This window comes from Trichosurus vulpecula, chromosome 7 (assembly GCF_011100635.1).
Source record: "Trichosurus vulpecula isolate mTriVul1 chromosome 7, mTriVul1.pri, whole genome shotgun sequence".
Classification (NCBI taxonomy): domain Eukaryota; kingdom Metazoa; phylum Chordata; class Mammalia; order Diprotodontia; family Phalangeridae; genus Trichosurus; species Trichosurus vulpecula.
The window spans coordinates 241,995,839-242,018,268 of record NC_050579.1 but is presented as its reverse complement, the minus strand read 5'-3'; the positions used below and the strand labels follow the sequence as shown (position 1 = coordinate 242,018,268).

The window sequence follows — 22,430 nt, the reverse complement described above, 5'->3', positions numbered from 1 at the left end:
TTCTGCCACAGATGGTGGAAATGCAGAACCTAGCCCTGAAAGATTACTTCTACCAGGGCCCTGCCCCCACTCCCCTCACATCCTAGGTCAAGTGGGACCCAAAGTGACCAGAACTGGCTCTTTCCCTGTGGGGGTGGAGTTTCCCTCTTCTGGACCTCGATACCCAGGGCTGACACTTGGAACAGAATTGAGGGTAAAGTAGGGAGGGGACTGAGGCTGGGCACAGTGTAAACAGGTCATATCCTTGCCCCTCAGCTTGTTTCTCTTGCCAACATCTGATGCCTTTCCTCTGAAAGTTTTGCTAGACAGGACTGTCCTACACAAAAGCTTCAGAGGGAGAGCCCACCCTTCTATATTCATTGATTTGTTAGGCAGAAGTTTGGTCTCTTTCTGGGGTGGCAGCTAGGCTGTCCAGAAGTTTGACTCCAATCTGACCCTGAACCTTTCCCCTCAACAGCCAGGCTATCACTTGTTGTTCTAGTGTTTAAGCAGGCAGGCGCCCTTTCTCCTCCCATGTGCATAACATGCTCTCTGACCCCTGCCCTGCCTCCCCTCCACATCCTGGGATCTTTGGAAGACCTGGTAACACAATGGTGGTTCTGTGTCTGTTGCAAGCCCTGCCACCCTTGCCTACTAAGCATTTGAGCTCCATTCCCCCTGCCTACCCCACCCAATTCAGTATCTCCCACCAGATTTCTTTTTTCAGCCAAGGGAAAAGATAAAGTTTATTAGGGATTCACCATAATGGGTTGTCTTGGGAAATCCCACCCTTTGTGACGCCTGTTTTCACAAGCGGGCCGGATTCTACTGAGCTACATTGAATCTGAGTGCCCTCATGGAGGCAAGATGGAGACATATGCACAAAGATTGTGGGAGGGATTGAGGGGGTACCACCAGATTTTTTAAAAAAACGTTGAAGCCAGTTCTGCTTACTCCAAGTCCAGTGTTCTAAAGATGATAGGCTGGTTCCATGCCAGTCCCTACCTGCTCCTATCTCCAGACCAGCTCACTCCAATAGACCCTATTGTCTTGGGCCAGCTCACCAATGCTCTGGAAAAGGCAGAAGCTGTAAGCTGGTTTGCTGTGTTAGACATACAAGGAATTGGGCTAATTGCTTTTCATAATAGCTACTTCTAAGTATGGAAGTACATGGAGAGGGGGGGAAGAATTGTGAGGTAAATTGGAGATAGGATGTTATGACCTGACCTAACCCTGGTTCATTAATCCATTCCCCACCCCCCAATCTCTTATCTGTGTTCCTGCTTCACGCCTGATGCGTAAGTGGACAAAGACATGAAGGGCATAAAGTTACTCCCTGACGCACACAGCCTGATCCCTCCTAGCTGAGGTCTTGAAGTTACTTGTTTGCCTTTGCTTATCCCATCCTTGGTTCCCAGAAGCCCAGGGTGAGCTCTGTTTCTCTTCCCCTTGGATATCTGGAATCGAGTTGAAGATCTCCCACAAGACATGCCACTGTCTTGCTAGGGGTTAGGGAGGTGGGGTAGAAGGAAGGCTATTCACAGGGTCTGGGAGGTCAGAAACAGCTGGTTCTTGGCTCTGGAGCAGATGGGCGTGTCCTGGATCTTACCTGCTATTGGACAGGTTAGGGAGGCTGGGCAGAAAGAGCCAGGTCAGCCTTATAAGTATTTCGGCAGGTGGCTGAGGTGCCAGGTGGAACTGAGGATGGTAGACAGTATATATCGGACCCGCTCCCTGGGAGTGGCAGCCGAGGGGCTCCCAGACCAATATGCCGATGGAGAAGCAGCCCGGGTCTGGCAGCTGTATATAGGTGACACCCGAAGCCGTACAACTGAGTACAAGGCCTGGCTCCTGGGGCTGCTGCATCAACACGGCTGCCAACATGTGCTCGACGTGGCTTGTGGCACTGGGTAAAGCTGGGGAGAGGACAGGACAGGACGTAGGGGTGGACACCAGGGCTACAGAGCTATTAGACAAAAAGGCCTGGAGGACAGTCCAGACCAGAATGCTCCTGAGGCAGAGGGGAGCTAGGTGGAAAAAGCAGATACCTGCCCAGGCAGAGTCACCAGAAATTAGGTAGATCTCTAACTGGAAGATATCTCTGGGAATGGGAACAGGGAATACAGGGAGTGGGGGTTGGCAAAAATGGACATGGATGTCTGTGAGATAGGCATGAATTGTGGGGGTGCACATAAGAGGGAAATGGGATGAGCTAGAAGTGAGAGCATGGTGGGAAACAGACTAGGAAGGTGTCAAAGGATCTTGCCAAAAGAAAATGGGCTGTCTGTGGTGGTTGTGCGAAAGGAAGTCATTTGAGTTCTTGGAAGTGTTGTCCAAGATGATCACTCATTGGATATGCTATGGAGGGGAGTCATGCTTTGGGTATGGGTTGAACTGGATGACTTCGGGGTTCCTTTACAATTCTGAGGTTTTTTGATTTCAGTGAGTCAAAAGTGTGGATATGTGTGTGTGGGAGGGGGCAGTGTCAGGGGTAATGCATTCACAAGTATTGGGTTCCTCCTTCTGTTCTCCCTAGTCCCCAGTTCCTCCTTTGACCCTCAGCCCCCATTCCAAACATGTCATTTCCATCCCCACTCTTCCTAAACCCTTCGTGTCTCCACCATTCCTCTCTACCCTTTTCCCTCTCCCTCTAACCTTGCCCCTTCTAATCCATCTTGTCCTCATTCTCCCCATCTTCTCTGGCCTATATTGCCTTCCCTTTCCCCCTCCCCCCATCCTGTCATTGCCTGCTGGACCTGGCACAGGGTGGACTCCATCATGCTAGTAGAAGAGGGCTTCAAAGTGACTAGTGTGGATGCCAGTGACAAGATGCTCAAGTATGCCCTGAAAGAGCGATGGAACCGTCGTCATGAGGAAGCCTTTGACAAGTGGGGTATGTGGGACTGGGTGAAGATCTTGGCATGGGAACAGAGGGGCCGTGCAGAGAACCGGCATCCTGAGCTAGGTGTCAGAGGACCTGAGTTCTAGTCCTGGTTCTGCCATTCCTCACTGTGTGATTTGGAGCAAGTCACTACATGTCTGGGCTTTGGTTTCTTCAGTGTAAAATGGTGTGGGAAAAGGTAGAATGGCAGAGCAGCTAGGTGAGTGTGATTTGGTGAGGAAGATGGGTTGGAATCCTGCTTCAGGCTCTTACTAGCTGTCTGACCCTGAATATCACCCAGGGCTGGTGAACCTGCAGCCTTGAGGCCACATGTGGCCCTCCAGGTCCTCAAGTGCGGCCCTTTGACTGAATCCAAACTTCACAGAACAAATCTCCTTCAAAACAGGATTTGTTCTGTAAAACTTGCACCCAAGGATCTAGAAGGCCATATGTGACCTCGAGGCCACAGGTTCCCCACCCCTGGACCTTTCTGTGCCTCACTTTCCTCCCTGTGAAATGAGAGGGTAGGACCTCATTGATGGCCTCCAAGATCCCTGCCACCTCTAACCCCAAATTCTGTGACCAGATAATCTAACTTTCCTTCTAGCTATTAACATTCAGAGTCTGCAAGGAGGTATTTTTGGCTTCTTCCTATTCTCTATCTTTTCTGCTCCTAATTCATGCTTTAATTTTGTTCTGGTTTGGTTTCTATTTTTCTCCTCACTGTAGCTTCTCTTCAGGGGCTTGTCTCTTAAGGTCAGGGACCTAAGGGCTTAGTGTCTCTTTCTATGGCTGGCTTCAAAGTCATATCTTCTTGAGGTGAACCACAGGGATGTCCCTTGCCCTTAGCCCTCAATTCTTCTCCAACCCTCCTCATTTCCCCTGAGGTTTGGGTCCCTAAACTTGGTCCTGCCTCTTCTCCCTGCTTTAGTGGCATGGGGCTGAGCATCAGGATGATTTGCTTTTAATCTTCCAGCTGCCATTTACTCAGCTCTGACATTGGGATAAATCTGTCAGCCTTCTTGAGCCTCAGTCTCATCTGCCAAATGTCACTACAAATCACCACCTTGCATGTCTCATAAGGCTGTTAGAGGGACTGAAGGAGAGAACAATGACGTGGAAAGTGCTTTGCAAACTTGAAAGTGCTATCCAGATGCAAGGAGGTATTATTCTTGTCCCCTTGGACCAGAGATGGTCAGATGTAAGCACTAAAGCCCAGCGGGTCAGGCAGCCTCTTATGGGGCAGAGGACAGTGAGCAGTCACAGCTCTCTGCTTCCTGCAGGTGTGACAGCCCTATGAGAACCAGCAGGGAAGGGGGAGGTGGGTAAGGAGACCTGGACCCTGGGGTGGAGGAAATAATGAAGGGGATGGTGATGCAGCTCCCTCTCTGACTCCCCCCAAAGGAATTGCCTTAAATAGCAGGGGGAAACAGGTGGCAGGGTCTGAGGATGGGAACCAAAGGGGTGACCATGTAACTGCTCTTCCAGTTCTGCTGGACCCTTTCCTTGCACTCCACTTGGATGGACCGAGGGAGCTCAGCAGCCATAACTGATCTCCCTCAGATCCCTCCTTCCTGGCTCTTCCCCGCCCCGCCGCTCCCTGTGGGGGCACTCTAATTTTGTCCCCAAATAGTTACCTTAGTCCAGGGGTATGCTAATGTTTAATAAGCTCTGGGAGCTTACACTGCAAGCCCTTTAGGTTTAATCATTGTTAGCATTTTCTCCAACACTTTCATAGGTCTAGACAAGCAACAAAACAGTAAACCAGATCCAGATTCTGGTCATTTGCCAATTTCTGGGGTATGTTTACACTGCAATTTAAAAAACAGCCAGGGAGAGTTCCAATACACCTATGCCTTATTCTTTTAGTGCTCCCTCCAAAAAAAAGGAGCCCATGTGGCTGCTGGCCTCTTTGGGACTACAGGGGAAAGGCTGTGGTTTAGGTTTGTTGGCCAAGGTGGGATATGGAGCATTTCTGGTTCCCATGGAAATGGTGTCCTCTTCTTCTCTATTCCTCTACTCCCTCAGTCATTGAAGAGGCCAACTGGCTGACGCTGAAAAAGGATGTGCCCCTGCCAGCAGCAGGGGGCTTTGATGCTGTCATCTGCCTAGGGAATAGTTTTGCCCACTTGCCAGACTGCAAAGGTGAGAAATGGGGTTATAGTTTTCCTTCCTAAGGCCACCTCCCCAATTATTAGTCCCTCTCCAAATTACTGATTGCTCCCTTGACCCCCAAGTTCTACAGCCATCCCCTTTATTATGTTCTCTCTCCCATGGTCCAGACACACACACACACACACACACACTCTCTCTCTCTCTCTCTCTCATCTTCCCAGGCAAAAATTCCCATTCCTCATTCCCGTCCTGAGCCCAAAAGGCCAGTAAGGCTGGGTCAGGGAAGCGAGGAAGAAGCTGTAGCACTGAGAATTTCTTTCACTCCTTGTTCTGAGCTCAGGTGACCAGAGCGAGCATAAATTGGCCTTGAAGAACATTGCAGGTATGGTGCGGCCTGGAGGCTTACTTGTTATTGATCACCGAAACTATGACCACATACTCAGCACGGGCTGTGCCCCACCTGGCAAGAACATCTACTACAAGGTGTGGCTCCTGGGAGGGATGGAGTGGATGGGCGTTGAGCAGCAAAAATCGTAGAAGGTAGTACAAAAGGAGCAAAAGCATAGGGACAGTTAACAGACATTTATTGAATGTGCCAAGCACTGTGCTAAACACCAAGGATACGACGAAAGGAAAGGCCGGTCCCACTTTCGAGAAGCTCACATTCCTGCAGGTAGTTAGGTACAGACAAGACACATACCAAGCAGACAGAAGGTAATCTGAGAAAGGCAGGCACTAGCACCTGGGGAATGGGAAAGGCCTCTGGCAGAAGGTGGGATTTGAGCTGAGTCTTGAGGGAAGCTAAGAGGTTAAGGTGAAGGGGCCAGCGGGAGAGAGTGTGTGTTATATCGAGGACCTATGAGTCAGAAGGCTGAGCTGCAGAATTTGTTGAGAGGGATAAGGTATAAGAAGAATGGGAAAGTAGGAAGGGGCTGGGGTATGAAGTACTTTGTGTGCCAACTAGAGAACTTTTTTCTGTTTTGGTTTTTTTGGGGTTTTTTGGCAGGGCAATTGGGGTTAAGTGACTTGCCCAAGGTCAAACAGCTAGTACATGTGTCAAGTGTCTGAGGTCAGATTTGAACTCAGGTCCTCCTGACTCCAGGGCTGGTGCTCTACTCGCTGCGCCACCTAGCTGCCGAGAATTTTTGTTTTGAGGCAATCAGGGTTCAGTGACTTGTCTAGGGTCAACAGCTAGTAAATATAAGGCTGGATTTGAATTCAGGTCCCCCTGACTCAGGGATGGGCACTCCATCCACTCCACCACCTAGCTGCCACAGAACTTTATATTTGATACTGGAGATAATTGGGAACCACTGGTGCCCACAAAGCAGGTGGATAACATGGTCAGAACCATACTTTTAAAAGAATGATTTCGGCAGCTGAGTGGAGAAATGAGGCAGAAAGATGAACCAGGATACTGCAATAACCCAGTCATGGGTGATGTGGTCCTGGACTAGGGTCGTGGCTGTGTGGAAAAGAGACGTATGCAAGAGATGTGGTGAAGGTAGAAAAAACAAGATGCAACAGATTGGACACTATGGGGTGAGAGGGAAGAACTGAGGATGACATCAAGGCTGTGAGCTTGGTTGACCTGGTGGATAAAACAGAAGGGAGGGGCAGCTAGATGGCACAGAGAATAGAGCACCGGCCCTGGAGTCAGGAGGACCTGAGTTCAAATCTGACCTCAGACACTTGACACATGTACTAGCTGTTTGACCTTGGGCAAGTCACTTAACCCCAACTGCCTTGCCTTCCCCCTCCAAAAAAAAAAAAGAAGACTAATAAGGGAGTCTAGAAAAGGGGGAGGTTTAGGGAGCAAGTTTTGTTTTAGACATGCTGTTTGATATGCCTGTGGCACATACATTTCAAGATATCTAAAAGACGGTTGGTGATGCAGACTAAAAATGGATACACAAATCTGGGAGTCACAGAATGCCAGATTTAGAGCTAGAAGGGATGTGAGAGGCCATCAAATCCAACCCCTTCACTTTATAGATGAACAAACTGAGCCACAGAGAGGTGACTCTTCAGTGTCGCACAACCAGTGTTTGAATTAGCTGCAGAGATAAAAATGGAGCCCATGGGAGCAAAGAGACCACCAAAAGAGATCGTAAAGAAGGGCCCAGGACAGTCTTGGGGGGACACCTGTGAGGGCATCAATTGGGATTGAACATAAGAGGATCCTTTTGAGGCAGGCAGTAGAGTACTAGGAAATGGAGAGAGGAAGGAGGTAATTTATAAGAATTTCTACGAAGGAACCTATAAACAAGGTCAAGGCTTTTAGAAGAGAGTGAGGCCAAGGAGGCCTTGGGGTGGGGGTCACTGATAGCTCCCTCTTCTGCCATCCACAGAGTGACCTCACGAAGGACATCACTACATCAGTGCTGACTGTGAACAACAAGGCTCACATGGTAACCCTGGATTATACTGTCCGAGTACCTGGTGTTGGGCAGGACGGCAGCTCTGGCTTAAGGTACACAGGCTTCTTTCAGAGGAGGGAGGGGTGAGGTTGGAAGCCTGGGCTCCCCCAGTCCTGGCCACGTTCCTCTGATTTATCTTCCCCCGATATTTCTAGGCAATTTTTGGGCCTAACCTGAAAGCCTACTGAGGAATCCCCATCCATGTCCTTTGCCCCTATGCTCTCCAATCTGTTCTCTCTCTGGCTTCTCACGCCTGTCTACACCTTTGGTCCTGTTGCAGTAAGTTCCGTCTCTCGTACTATCCTCACTGCCTGACGCCCTTCACGGAGCTTCTCCAGGAAGCCTTCCAGGGGCAGTGCCAGCACAGTGTCCTTGGAGACTTCAAACCTTACAAGCCTGGCCAATCCTCTGCACCCTGCTACTTTATCCACGTGCTGAAGAAGACTGGCTGAACCACCACCAAAAACCTTCATAAACCCACCAGAGTCCTTCTAATAAATAAGATCAACCTACAAGGGAAAGTCTGGAGTGGAGGCACATGGAGTCCCGAGGGGAGGATGTGCCTTGGGCCTCACTTTTGGTTTGGGGCCAAATAATACAGAATTAGTGCCCTTTCTGTTTCTATGTTTGTGTGTTGAGAAACCTTGCCCTTCCCTTAGGCCACTAAGACATCTTTCGACTGTCCCCTCACCAACCCCTCTCTGGATCCAGAGCACTCCAGACCCTCAAAGTTTGCATCCCACCCTGCTCCCTGGACAGAGAAGAGAGCCTTGGCAATAATGAGTGTGGGGCTGGAATCTTGGCACGGGACTTCGGACAGGTTGCTTAACTTTTTTTGAGGACTTGGTTTCCTCATCTCATCTGTAAAGTGAGGAGGCTGGACAAGATTGCTCAGGTTTCTTTCAGCTATTAATTCTATGATCCCTATTATTGTCACCTCTAATTCTTGACTGATTAGATGACATCCATTGGTCCCAATTTCCCAGGGTCTTTGGGTCCCTGAGCTCCTGCCTCACCCCTACAAAACCAGAAGAGGGCAGCACACACTTTTATTTTTGGCTGGAATAGTAAAGAATAGATGGTGATAATGAATACTATTTCTAGCCTTAGGGCTGAGTCCCTAGGACTCTTCCTCCACCTTTTCTCTGTGCCTATCTGCCTTGGCCAAGCATAAGTCTTTTAAATGTTTTACTGATATTTAAAAAAAAAACTATCACTGTCACTTCCCACTGACTTTTTCTCCAAAGCAACGAAACACATAGGCCACATCTGAAACTATAGGTCTCATCTTACACCTATAGTTCCTGACCAGAAACTGGGCAAGGAATGCTTCACCCAGGCCTCAGCAGTGATGATTAGTCATTCAACAGTAATGTAGGGGGCAGGATCTGAGCTCACACTCCAAAACTGGGGAAACACTATAAAGGATGAACTTGGGACAGTAAGATTTTCTGTCAGGTCCTACCACCCCCCCACCTAGCCAGGTCCCTGCAGCCCTGACCTCTTAGTTCAGACCTCTGCTTTGGCATTTGGTCTTCACACCCTTAGGTGACAATACTCTCCACAACAAGGCGACAGAGCTGGGCAGGGAAGCTTCTCCAGGTTAGGTGGCCTGAAGAAGCCCACTTCAACTGGTCAGCAATGTCGTTCCAGGGCTGGTGGAGAGGGTATGGCTAGGGGTGCAGCCCAAAGTGATCCTAACAGGCTGCAAATTTGCGCTGGATGCGCTTGTAATGGAGTAGCTCCTGCTCAGAGACAGATGGCTGTAGCCGGGCAGCAGCCTGGACCAAGTCCTCCATGGTAAGAAGCAGCACTGAATTAGCTGGCTCCAGTCCTAGGGGTGGGGGAGGAGAAACAGAAGGGGAGTCAAGGAAAGAAGTCCTGCTCCCCCTCTTAACTACAGCTAACAGAGGGGAAGAAAGGCAGAAAGGACAAGGATTTCAGGTGCCCTCGGAGCTCTAGGCCAATATCAGAAACTTAAGACACAGAGAAACATGGAGAGAGCTTCCTAGACTAAGGCCTGAACAGGACCTGAAAATAGAGGAAGGACTCCAACTCTTCTGTCTGAAGCATGGGGAACTGCTGTCTTCTAGTTAAACAGGGTCTCCAAAAGCTCATCTCATCCTCCAGTCTCTGGGCACAATGGAGACCCAGAATGGCAGCTTCAGGCTCAAAACGGGTGACTCAGCCATCTTTCCTTTGGTCCATATCTAGTGACTCCCTCCTGTTTTCTGACCTTGATAGCTTCCATGGCCACTTCTGCCTACTGAGGCTCACGGGCAGGACTCTGAGGCTGTGGTTTAGCCTGCCTGGTGGGCTTTTCCCTCAATCCCACTAAGCCTAGGGGTGGGGGAGATCCTGTCCTCACCATCTTCAATGTCCTGGACCCTTCTCTTAAGTGCTGCTGTCACTGCATCAGTACAGAGGGAATACAAATCGGCACCAGTCAGCTGGGCTGGGCATCGGTCCAGGACGCTCATCAGGTTCACAGAAGGCTCGAGCTTGAACCTGGAATGGGGAGGCAGAGGGCTGGCAGTGAGAGGATGGTCATGGTTTTGGAAAGCATTCTTTTTCTGGAATTAACCTTGGCTGGTCAATTCCACTGACCAGCATTAAACAGGAGAGTAGAAATCCAAACCCAGGTCCTTTAATGCCAAATCTGGAACACTTTCCATTACACCAATACTGAAGTGGCTCACCCAGGCACTAACCCTAACCATCCCACATCCCCTAGGCTATACCTTCGTGTGATGGCACTTAGAATCCGAAGCTGGGAAACCCGATCTTCACTCGGCCCCACAAACACCAGCTTGTCAAACCTTCAGAGAGAGCAATGATCAGGGTAGAGCATTCAGCTGGTAAATCCTTGGAACCCAACCGACCAGGTGCAATTATATTCCCCAACCCCATGGGCCAGGCCCAAGCTTAGTGGGCTGCGAGCGTTGCCCACTGGGCAGCTGATACCAATGCTGGGTAAGCCTGGCCCTAAGAGGAAGTGCAGAACAAGATGATCATGGGAAATGAGGAGTTAATTGGAGTACATCAGTTTCTCAGAGAGACAGATGGTTAATGGATAGGGACAAACCTGCCCGGCCGCAACAGTGCGGCATCTAGGAGATCAGGCCTGTTGGTAGCTCCAATTACAAATACTTCTTGGCTGCTGTGAAGTCCATCAAGCTCTGCCAGGAGCTGGGAGACCACCCTGTATGGGTTAGACAGAGAATGAGATGAATGAAAGGCAGAGAGCAACGCAGTCCGGAATCCTTCCCCACTCTTCAGATTTGACTCCTCTTCCGTATCTCCAGGCCTTGTCCAAGGAGTCTCATTCTCATCCTATCACTCCTCATCTCTGGCCACTTTTGGACTCTCTTGAGCCCCCTTCCTTGATCTTCTGTGTGATCGGCAGTCCACATTCTCTCTTTCTCAGTTCTTCACCATATTACTTTTATAGGAACCCAAGGGAGAAAGACTTTTGCTCTTAAACTCTGACCACTGGTGGTCCCAGAACTTGACAGCATGATAGCCCTAATCCTTCTGAGGCTCCTGGAGCAAGTGTGTTCTGCTACTCCATCCTCGATGCCTCCCATGAAGTCAGTTTCATTCCCTGGTCCAGAATTACCCACCTGTCCATCACACCGCCGGAGTCCCCACTTCGCCCCCGACTTGGAGCCAAAGAATCCAACTCATCAAAAAAAATGATGCATGGGGCAGCAGCTCTAGCCCTGGAGAACACTGGAAAGGAGGAAATGGGGATGAGAGGGAGGGAAGGCAACAGGCTAGAAAACTGGGAGAACCAATCCCAAGTGGAGGCTTGGTGGGGATGGGCCTGCAGCTTAACCACTCACTAAACCTGCCCCTGAGAACCTCATTTTCTGGATAGGATCACTGAATTAAAGACTTCTAATTTTTAAGAAACCTCCAGAGATCTAGTTCAACCCCCTTATCTGGCAGACTAAGAACTTGAAGATCAGAGAGGAAGTGACTTGTCCAAAGTCACACAGCTAGTTAGAGGCAGAGCAAGGCCTTGAGTCCAGTGCTTCATCACACTGCCCTGTAATGGATCCCTGGGGACAGGGACTAGAAGGGAGCAGCCTTGGAAGGAAAAGAGACAGGACAGGGTGGGAGCTATGACTCTCACTTACCTTCCCTAATGTTCTCCTCACTTTGGCCCACATACATATTGATGAGCTCAGGACCTTTCACGCTGGGAAGGAGGAACATGAGCAGTTGGCTTCCCCAACACTTTCTTGGCCCTAGCCCGAGTCCCCAGCCTAGAGTCTTCCCTTCTCCTCCCTACCAGGTCTACTGTCCCTTGTTCCTACCTGAGGAAGGTGAGGCTACATTCGGTGGCTACAGCCTTGGCCAGGAGGGTCTTTCCAGTGCCTGGAGGTCCATACAGCAAAAGGCCTGAGCGCCTCAGCCCCATGTCCAGCAACTCAGGATGCTCCAGAGGGAGCTGAATCGTTTCCAGGATTTCCCTCTTCACATCCTGCAACCCTCCCACGTCCTGCCAGGACACTGCTGGGATCTAGAGGATGGATGTTAGGAGGTTGGAGGCATTCTGATTGCGTGCGAAAGACAACTAATTTCATCTTAAAGTAAAGTCTGGAGCCCCTACCTTGGGGGCCCCAATGGCCAGAGAGTGAGCCATCTGTAGCTGTTCTAGCGCCACTCCAAAATCCTCTGCCAGTATGGGAAAGCCAGCAGTACACAGTTCCCCCTCATCTTCCTCGCTCAAGCTGCCAGCAGCCATCGCACTGAACAAGGAAATGGAGAAGGGGAGAAAAGGTATGACTCAGGACTCCTAGGGCCTTGGGCTTCTCTCTCACTCTTCAGTGTCTTAGGCCCCTCCTCTCTCCTTAACCTTCCCAGTTTCTTGTCTCCTCCTCTTTCCCATACTCCCTTTGCCCCTCACCCTGTCTGGATCCTGGTGCAGGCTGCTCGGCTGCTGTAGGCCAACAAGGCACAGAGATCACCCAGCACAAAGCCCTGGGGAAGGTATGAGTGAGAACAAAGACAAGAGAGCTGTGGGAGGCAGGTGGAATGTCTTGCTTCCACCCCCCCCCCACCCCCTACTTCCCCTTCTAGATGCTCTGTGAAGGAGATGACTAAGTACATTTTCCTTGGCTCCAGTCACCAGAATTAGGAGCCATGGGGAGTAGCAGATCTAGAGCTTCTTAACTGGACCTGCCTCAATGTGGAACAGTCTATCCCAGAATGCCCCCCTCATCGAGAGGCTACACAATCACAATTCTGAGATTCCATGTCTTGATGTCCATCCATGCCCTAAGAGTTTTCCCATTTCAGTTCAGAAGCAAGTACCACCTCATACATGGGGCTACAGGACTAAATGCCTTACCAAGGAAGATGTGGGGTCCTGTGCCCCTTAACCCCTGACCCCCCCCCTCCCTGGCACTCACTGCACTCCTTCTTGCTAGCTGGGCTAGATTCACTTCCTGGCCCAAAGGGAGGCGGGCAGTTAGTGCCTGCAGGATGCTGAGCCGATGCTCCTCTGACAGCATGGGGACCTCCAACTCGTGAGGAAATGCTATCTGCACATCAGGGGGCACATTCTGGGGGCAGCTTGTTGTAGCAACAACCAGCAGAGGCAGCGAACTGTGGAATGAGAGGAGCAGGTGCTAGGGGGTCTGAGCTCAGGATAGGAGTGAGCACTCCAAACACACTGCTGCTACTATAAAGGAGTGGGGCAGAACCAGGGAAGGTTGGACTGTGTTGAGAACATTTTGTGAGTGCCCTGGGTCCAGCCCACCCCAAACAGACTGAGGATTCCCTGAAGTAATGACAGTCTCCCCCTTCCTCTGGATATCCCTATAACAGTTAACATGTGACTATACCCACTGCACAGTGGGCACTGAGCACACAGTGTTGACAAACAGGACCGTAGCCAAACAGTAGTGAGGCAGACGAATGTACTGACAGGGAAGGAGTGGGGGTGAGAATGGTCACCCTTTAGCCTAGGCCCAGGTTTCCATATTGGGTCCGAGGGGATACCTGATGAGGGGATCCTTATTCAGAAGAAGATGTCGAAGCACAGCTACCACATGGGCATCCTCACCCAGCCCATCCCGTTCCCAGCCCAGGAGTTCCACACTTCTCAACAGCAGGACTGATGGGCGGCAATGCTGAGCCCGGGAGAAAGTGGCCCGAAGCTTGCTCTCCACCGCTGCGCTAGTGTCTGCACACAGCCTTGAGCAGTCTGCCTGTGGAGAAACACGGGCCTGTAAGCAAGGGATGCCCCACAGCGAAAAACAGGACTGCCTTAGGGACTACTTCAGGCATTTGTTGAATATTTCCAATGCAAACAAGAAAAAAAGGACTAGTATTCCTCATGCTCCACTCCACTCCACTAAACCGGTGATGTTACATAGGCTGGTCACCAAGTCCTTGAAGCTCCCTCCACCTGGAAGGTCCACCCTGTGAGGCAAAGGTCCCACCAGAGCAGCAGAATAGGCAGCAGCGGCTACCCTTTGCACCATCTTTACCCAAAGGACCGTGGGTATCCTCACCTTGAATAAGTGCAGCCCAAGGCGGCCACAGGCAGCAGTGATGGCTGTGGTCTTCCCACTGCCCGGTGGCCCCCGCAGGAGGACACTGCTGGTCCCTGTCAACAAAGAGCCCCTGCAACCAGAAAAAGCTAAATTGGGCCCCCTGTCTGTCCTGTGCTTTCTCAAACTTTTCCCTTTGAACATGTACGAGGTAAAGTCTCCCTCAAAACAGTAACAGAAATAGTCCCTGTGCCTCAGAGTAAGTTTCTCATTTGCCCCTTTTCAGGAGAAAGGCCAAGGGGCTTATCCTCCCAGGTTTGTGCTGGATCACCTTCAGGAAGGCTTGCTGAACCCTTTGGTCATCTGAGACATTCTGGCCAAGGTAAACCACATCCTTGTTGTTGTCAGTCTTTTTGTCAGCTGTGTCTGACTCTTTGTGGGCCCATTTGGGGTTTTCTTGGCAAAGACACCGGAGTGGTTTGGCATTTCCTTCTCCAGCTCATTTTACAGGTGAGGAAACTGAGGCAAACAGGGTGAAGTGACTTGCCCAGGGTCACACAGCTATTAAGTATCTGAGGCCAGATCTGAACTCAGGGAAACAAGTCTTCCTGACTCTAGGCCTGGCACCCTATCCACTGTACCACCTAGCTACCCAACCACATTCTTGACCCCTCCCACAACTCCAACTCAAAGCCATCCTTCGCCTAAGGTCTAAAGCCTCTCTTACCCAGGATGAAGTCGTGGCCTCAGGATGTCGCAGAGTTGTGTCACTAAAGTCTCCAGCCCTGGAGGGGAGAGGCTGCTCCAGAGACCCTGTCCCTCTGAAGGGAGCCATGGGACAAAACTCAGAGTAGAACCCACCTGTACAGGAATGAGAAAGGGGCCTCAGGTATAGCACACTCTGTCTCAGCCTCCCCACTCCAGCCTTGCTCCCCAAAGGCCTCACCAGGTACAAGGATGTGTGGCTTGTATCAGCCAGATATGCAGTGGTTGGTTCCTCTGGGGCCTCCCCAACAGTTGTCTTCACTTTGAAGAACAGAAAAGGCCACCTGCAGAATGAAGGCAGAGCACACCCCAAGTCTGTACACGACTGCTGTATTCCGGAAAGGGAGAAGCAAAGGATACTAACCCCTTTTTTCAGATGGGAAAAACTAGATCTAGATTAGTCGTGACTAGCCAGCAGACAAGAACCCACATTTCCTCATCTTCAACTCAGACTTCAAGTTAGTTTGACCATAGAGCAGAGGGACACACACCCCCATAGTTCTCAGGCTATAATGTTGATCTTCAAATCTAAATTCCTGTTAGTGATGGGAGGCAGAAATGGTCCCAGAAGACTATGGGGGAAGGGAGGAGAGAGGTTAGGTTAGCATTTCATGTGAGGAGGCAGCCCTAGTTTCTGTGACTTCTATAACACTTTACACTCAACAGTGCTCATGGTAAAAGACTGGAACATAAGACAAACCCTATATCCTTCTTATAATTATTACTCCTAAGATGAACATTTGACGCAGCATTTTTAACTTGGGATTGTGGCTATTCTAAAATATCTTGAGTCTTGACATTTAATGGGCAAAATGTAAATATGCCTGTATAATCCATGAAGGTTACAGGGGTTATAAGACTACCTTAGAGGATACCCCTGATGACCTAATTAGGGGAAAAGGCAAACAAATTGCTGGAATATAAGTGAGTTGTGTTATAGATCAGGTGAGTGAGAGAGATAGGGAGAAGAGCTTGTGGGCAGCCTCAGTCTGTAGAGCTCCACACTGGGAGGCCCAGAGCTTTCTAAGACTATTCTTAAAGAAAAGCTATGAATCATTCATCCCTACTTATCCTAAGGTTAAAATGGGCCATCATCCCACTCCCTCCCCATTAGAGTCTCCTAAGGGGAAAAGGGGAAACTTCTCTTTCCCAAACTGAGCCCGGTACCTCAGAGAAGAGAGGTGAATTGGTTAGGCCTCTAAAGCAATTTAAGAGCTGAGGCTCAGAAACGTAGCTGACATAGGAGTCATCGTCTCTGAGGCCTTGAGGCTCAATTTTACATTTAAGAGTCTGTAGCATTCTTATGGAAAGCCTATTAATGGTTAGTTGTTCAAATTAAGATGTATGGTGCTTACCAGCTGTTCTCCAAACTAGGCATTCCAACTCTTGTGCCAAATGTATTTTAAACTGGAGGTGCCTAAAATTAAACTCATTTTTGCCCCTCAAACCCACCCTTCTTCTGTACTTCCTTTTTCTCTTCTATCATAAACATGTTATTATGTAGCTAACATTTACACAGCATGTCATTTGATAGTCACAACAATTCAGTGACGTAGGTGCCATTATTATCCCCATCTTACAAATGAAGAGACTGAGGATGGCAGAGGTGAGGTGACTTGTCCCACAGCTAGTTAAGTATCTGAGGCAGGATCTAAAACTCAGGTCTCCAAATCCAATACCTTATCCACTTTGCCACCTAGCTCTCTCACACAGACACAGCTCTAATTCACCCTGCAGCTGGACGTGAAAGGTTTCTAATTGGTATCCCTGCCTCGAGTCTCTCCCCACTCCAATCCATCTTTTACAGAGCAGCCAAAGTGATTCTCCTCGAGTGCATAACACTCCCTTGCTCAACTAAGTTCCAGAAGCACCCTAGCACATCTAGTAGTAGCAAATATGAATTTCTCTGCTTGGCATTTAAAGCCCTTCACAACCTGACCCCAGCCTACCTTTCCAGCCTTACTGTAGGTCGTTCCCCTTCTAGAACTCCAGGGTCCAGTCACACTGGCCTTCTTGCCGTTCCTCACACAAAATACTCCATTTCCTGTTTCTACACCTTTACATCGGCCACCCCAATACCTGGAATGAACTCCCTTATAACTGACCCTTAGAATCCCTGGTCTACCTCAAGACTCAGCTCCACTGGCAGCCTGTGTCCGAATGAAGCCTTTCCTTATCTCCCCAGGTGCTTGTGCTGCTCCATTCCCATCCTCTCCCAAGATTAACTTGGGTAAGCTCTGGAAACTACTTCATTTTCTATCTCCAGCACCTAGCCCAGTGCGTGGTGTATAGCAAGCAACTAATAAATGCTTATTGACTGAATGTACTACCTCACCTCCACCTCCACCTCCACCCTTCTAAAACGTTTAACTCAGCTGCTACTTCCTAGAAGAACTTTCCTGATCTATTGATGTAGTTGGTGCTTTGTCCCTCAAATTACCTTGTTTCACTCATCTGTGTACATTTCCTAATAGCCTCCTAAATGATCTTCTTGCCTCAAACCTCTGTCCTCTCCAAACCCATAGAGCTACCAAAATGATACTCCTAAAGTGCAGTTCTGATGAAGGCATTGCACCTCTACAAATATACTCTGTCCTGATACTTAAAGCCCTTTGATCTACCTCAGCTTCGACCTACCTTTTCAGGCTTATCATGCATATCCTTGGTTCAACCAAACTGGCCTTCCTGCTATACCTCAACCTGACATGCCACCTTGCTGCCCCTGACCATGCTGTCTGTCCCTCATGCCTCTTCAACTCCTAGATTTCCTAGTTTTCCTGGGAGCTCAGCTCAAGAGCCATGTCTTATATGAACGAGGTCTTTCCTGATCCCCTAGCTGCTAGTGTCTCCTCTTTAAAATGATCTTGAGTTTATTTTTAATAGACTTATATGCAAATATGTTGTGTCCCACACCCCTACCCCTGCCCCAGCCAACAGAGTGTAAGCCTCTCGAGGGCAAAGTTTGTTTCACTTCGGTCTCTGTAAATCTAGTGCCTGGGACATAGCATGCACTTAATGCTTGTGAACAGATATCACATACTCAAGTAGAATGTAAGCTTCTTGTGGGAAGGATCTACTTCCATCTTCAACTTTGCATCCTACTGCCTAGTACAGTGTCTTATACACAGTAGATGCAAAACAAGCACTTGTTGGATAAAGAGCCAGTAGCTGAGAAGGACTTATTTTCACCCTCCTATTTTTTTATTCCCAAAGGCTGGTCTTACAAAGGACAATGGCTGTAGTATAGTTAGAAAAACCACTGACAGGAAGTGCCTACAGTGGAGAAAAGAGTGCATAAGAGACTGACCAGGAAGCCAGCCCTGTACCGGGTCCTGGCAATACTGTAAGCTCTCTCTCTCTCTCCTGGGGTCATTCCCCAAAGTCAGTGTGGAAAGCTACTGTCAGAGCACCTGACACAGCTGGGCTTTCAGGTAACTGCTGAGTGTAAACACACCAACAAACAGTCCAAACAGAGAACAAAGGCCAGGTCCACTGATGAAACATGTGTATGCTGAAGCCACTGCCAGGATCTCCCTGGAACAGGACACTGGCCTGAATGTCAAAGCACTGCACTCTTAATCCTGACATACTGAGTGACCTTGGATGAATAAACTCTCTAGAAAGAGTGAAGCAAGCTTAATCCTCCATGTAGCTAGTCTAAGGCCCAGGAGCTCCACCAGACCTGGTTGTGCCACAGTTCCAAATCTTTCTGCCTTTTAAAAAGCATTTTAACTCTGTTATAAACATGCTATTGAATAAACATTTGCTGAATGTTTACAATGGACAGAGAAAGGCATGGGATTAAGGCCTGTACTCCAACAGAGAGAAGGAATGACCGTCTGTGGGAGAAACCCCCAACTCTCCTTTTAGCCAAGAGCCAAAATCACACTCAGACTTAGTCTTGTTCTTACGCTGAGACCTGGGGCAGTACTAATTCGCCCAGTCATGATCATACAAAGTCAGTAGGGGAAGACTCAGTTATGCTGATCCCTAATTTTCTATTGTAAAGGGTGGATAAATGGAGAAAAGACATTCCCTCAGCAGCAAGTGCCATTTCTTCTACAGGATAGACCCAAGGAACAGCATGTGTACTCTTTCCTGCCCAAAGAGATTCCAAGTTTTGGGTTATCTTGTGTCATATATGTGTAAGGAAGAGGCAACAATTCAGGAAGACACATTAGGCCAAAGATGAGAAAACAGTGGAGTTTAGAATTGAAAGCTCAGTCCCAGGTCCAGAGAAGGCATGAAGGCCTAGGCTTTCACCACACTACCAAACTTGAGGGCAAAAGTACTACAGACTTAGTAGGGGCTTCTCAAGGTTTAGGATGGGGCTGCGTACCTGAACAGCTTCTCTGGGCTTCTTTCCAAGACGTCTGCTTGCCCAACTGTTGGCACACACAGAATATCCCCTTCCTGGACTACCCTGTAACACAAAAGCAGTCCTAGTGAGATCATAACTGGAGGTCAGTGATATGGTAAACTATCTTTTGGGGGCAAACTGTCCACCCAGATATCAATCTAATATGAATGGAATGGGAGGAGATGAAACTTTGGGAAGATGGAGAAAATGGGAAAGAAAGTAGTATGAGTTTTCCGGAGCTGACTAAGAGATCCAGTGGGTTTCTTGTGAAGTCCCTAATCTCCTGCATGTCAGATGAGCTCTTTCTTTCATTACCTCCCCAGCATCCCAGCTGGGATCTCCCACCCCAGTATTTCCTAAAATGCAACTTCAATAATCAAATGGACATATCTAGATCTGGAGTTCAGGAAAGAAGGGGAACAGGACTGATACAGAATGCCAGGCTCTGTTTCTACAAGAGGTAAATATCTTTTTGTTTGGGCTAAGGAGCTGACCTGGGGGTCTCAAAGTGCTGATAAAGAGCCTGGTCATAGTTGCCACTGGTGCTGTAGTGGGGGGAGGACACAATTTCAATGTGCAGCTCTCTGGCAAATGGAGGCCCAGTCAGCACTGAGCAGCTTCCTCTGTTCTCAGGATTCCTGAATCCTTCTGAGTATCTCTATTAGAGAAACAATCAACATTTTACAGCCTTCCCTTTACATGGTGACTAGACTATGCCCTCTTTGTGGGAGAGGCTATTGTTTAAACATTATTTGTATAACCAGGGGTAAACAACATCTCTGAGCCTCAGTTTCTTCATCTGTAAAATGGAAGTAATACCCAAAGTACATATCTCACTGATGTTGAGAGGCTCAAAGGAAATAATGTATACAAAACACTTTACACCTTAAAGTACTATAGACGGATGAGTTGTTACTGTTACTATTCACTTCTATCCACTAGTCCACATTTTAACACAACCAGAAAGATGGTGGGATACGAGACCTGGGAAAGCAGAATCAACCACCTTCAAGACTGCCATCCCTAGACTGCTGCCCCCAGAAACAGAAATACTTCCTAACGTACCTACAGAAGCAATATCTCTCTTCTCTTCGAATACAGTATTACTGTTTTTTAAAGTGTCTCTAGTTATGACCATGACTCTGAAAATCCCTCTGATGTCTTCGAGTAGTTCTGAGCAATCAGAAATATTGGGTCTCAATAGATAATTAGGGTGTATTTAGTTTCCACCTCAACAACACTAGGTAGTCCATGTGATTGGCCTGAGAAGGAACTCAAGGGTTCATTTTATTCAGGATAATGGCAAAAAGACAAGATCTCAGAGAGGCTGTTGGGCCCCAGCAGAATGATTAGCATGAGAACTGTATGTACTGTATGATCTTCTCCCTTCAATTTCTTCCTCTGCCCAGTTAAAAGACACTGTGTAATCCCTAAGATACAGGATCACAAGATTAAGAGATTGAAGTAGCCTTAGAGATCACAGAGTCCAATTCCATCATTTTACAGAGAAGGAAACTGAGGCACAAAGAAGAAAAGATATTAAGAAGCACAACTGGGATTCAAAGAATAGAAAACTCAGCTCTAGATCCAGAAAAGGCATGAAGGCCTAGGTATTCAAGTAATTTTTCATGCATTATTTCAAAATCAAAGACACCATACCACACAAACTCCAAACCCATGACTCTTTTTACTGGGCCAAGACATTTCTCCTTTCTGACCTCCAGTACCAATTATTTTCTGTGCCATGCACAGGAACACTTGGTTGTATTTCATCTTGCAGAATAAACCTTTTTTGAGACAGCTATCTCGATAAATGCAATAAGCTATATAACTCCTAAAAGCAGTAATCTTCCCAGCTTCTCAGACAATATTAAAGCCCACTGCACATGACAATTCTAACGTTAATTTCTAATCCCACCTGAAGAGTTCTCAAGCTTTGGATGTATATACGTGTGTATGTATGTACGTTGTGTGTTGATTATAAATTCTTCACACCTTAACCCCTTACTAAAACAGTAATCTCACTGTACAGAAATGGAAACCAAGGCCAAGAAGCTGGCTAAGGAGATGCAGGTGTCTTGTTTCCTAACTCAGTAAAAGTCAAAACTGAGCTGGGGAGGGGACCTCCTGGACCTTACCTGAATGCTGAGCTCCCCGATTTCCAGGGGTTCACAGGAGAGATTGAAAGCCAGATTGGCTGGCACCAGAGCCATCCCGTCGGCGAGGGGTTCCCCCAGCTCCGGGGACCCCGGTCCTAGCTTCTCGGGGAGATTCCAGCGAGGGTCCTGGACTTGCATCTTGGCCAGGTGAGGTCGGGGGGTCGGTGCCCCTTCCCTGACCGGGGTCACCCACACCCACTCTCCCTGGAAGAGGCCGAGGCCCCGCAGGCAGCTCCTGCTGACCCCCAGAGCCTCCCCAGCCCCGCCCAGGATGCCCTGCAGCCTCCTGGGCACGCTCGGGGCCGCGAAGGAGGACACCACGGGCGGAGCCGGCAGCTGGGGGCGACCGTCCCCGGGTAGGGGACCCCCCTTAGCGGCCCGTCCCCGGAGCTCGGTCACCGCCAGCCGCGTGCCGGGGCCCAGCAGCCCTTGCAGAGCTGGCCGCGTCTCCAGCACCCGGGGGCCGAGCGCAGGCAATGCCTCTCCACGCCGCACGAGCACCGGCCCGGCTCTCGGGCCCGTCCCGGAGCCCGAGCCCGGCGCGGCGCCCAGCAAGGCCCAGCCCAGCGCCGGAGGCCGTCGCACGGGCCGAGCCCGCACTCGCGCGCCAGAACCCAGCGCCAGGAGCCGCAGCAGCGTGCGGCTCACCAGCAGCTCCGGGGGCCCGGGCTCCGGCTCCGGCTCCGGCCCGGGGCCCTCGCCCGGGCCCTCCAGAGCAGCCACCAGCAGCGCCGGCCCCGTCGGTCCCGCCCCCGCCGGCCTCAGAGCCAGCACCAGGCCCGCGGGCCCCGCCGCCGGCCACGGCCCCCCCGGCGGCAGCAGCACCGCCAGCGGAGGAGCCTCGGCCGGGAAGGGCTCTAGGGCTCGCAGCACGGCCAGCGCCATGAGGACAGCGACTGGAAGCGGAGGAACAGGGGACCGCCGCGTCTCCTTCCGGCGCCGGCAAGCGGAACGCGAAGCGGGTGCTCCCGCGGGCCGCCGTTCGAAGCGTCGCTTCCGGCTCCCGTAGAAGTGTTGGGAGGGGCAAGAAGGTAGGAGGAGTAGGAACGGGGGCAACGTAGTGGGAACTTCTGCGCAGAGTCCAAAAGGCGGAGGCGGCCGACTGCGTCGTGGCTGTGGGCTTGACAGCCGTAACCATGGTAACTAGGGCTGCTTGTGCTGCTTCTGCATCTGCGCCTGTTCCACTCCAGTCTTCGCAGGCAATGGTCCGTTCTGAGTGATGGTGTGAGAACCTGTTTGCGGTGC

At 49.8% G+C, this 22,430-nt stretch overlaps 2 protein-coding genes across 3 annotated transcripts; one reads left to right on the top strand and one right to left on the bottom strand.

Annotated features, from left to right (window-relative positions):
- The first annotated feature begins 1,610 nt into the window (after positions 1-1,610).
- On the top strand, positions 1,611-8,017 carry LOC118856606 (glycine N-methyltransferase). Of its 2 annotated transcripts, none has more exons than XM_036767000.1 (6): positions 1,611-1,889; positions 2,745-2,872; positions 4,889-5,005; positions 5,316-5,458; positions 7,327-7,448; positions 7,676-8,017. In XM_036767000.1, the coding sequence occupies exons 1-6, from the start codon at positions 1,684-1,686 to the stop codon at positions 7,845-7,847; spliced, it is 888 nt and encodes a 295-aa protein (XP_036622895.1). In that variant the 5' UTR covers positions 1,611-1,683; the 3' UTR covers positions 7,848-8,017. The 2 variants fall into 2 exon arrangements, with proteins under 2 accessions (XP_036622895.1, XP_036622896.1); XM_036767001.1 differs by having other exon boundaries at positions 1,725-1,889; positions 2,516-2,872.
- Positions 8,018-8,430: 413 nt separating this feature from the next.
- On the bottom strand, positions 8,431-22,139 carry PEX6 (peroxisomal biogenesis factor 6). The gene is made up of 17 exons (XM_036766999.1): positions 21,165-22,139; positions 19,521-19,684; positions 19,006-19,089; positions 14,848-14,950; positions 14,629-14,762; positions 13,923-14,034; positions 13,408-13,616; positions 12,816-13,011; positions 12,311-12,384; positions 12,014-12,152; positions 11,718-11,923; positions 11,538-11,599; positions 11,019-11,127; positions 10,481-10,597; positions 10,137-10,214; positions 9,764-9,903; positions 8,431-9,229 (listed from the first exon to the last, which is right to left on the bottom strand). The coding sequence occupies exons 1-17, from the start codon at positions 22,068-22,070 to the stop codon at positions 9,093-9,095; spliced, it is 2,970 nt and encodes a 989-aa protein (XP_036622894.1). The 5' UTR covers positions 22,071-22,139; the 3' UTR covers positions 8,431-9,092.
- Between the last annotated feature and the right edge of the window lie 291 nt (positions 22,140-22,430).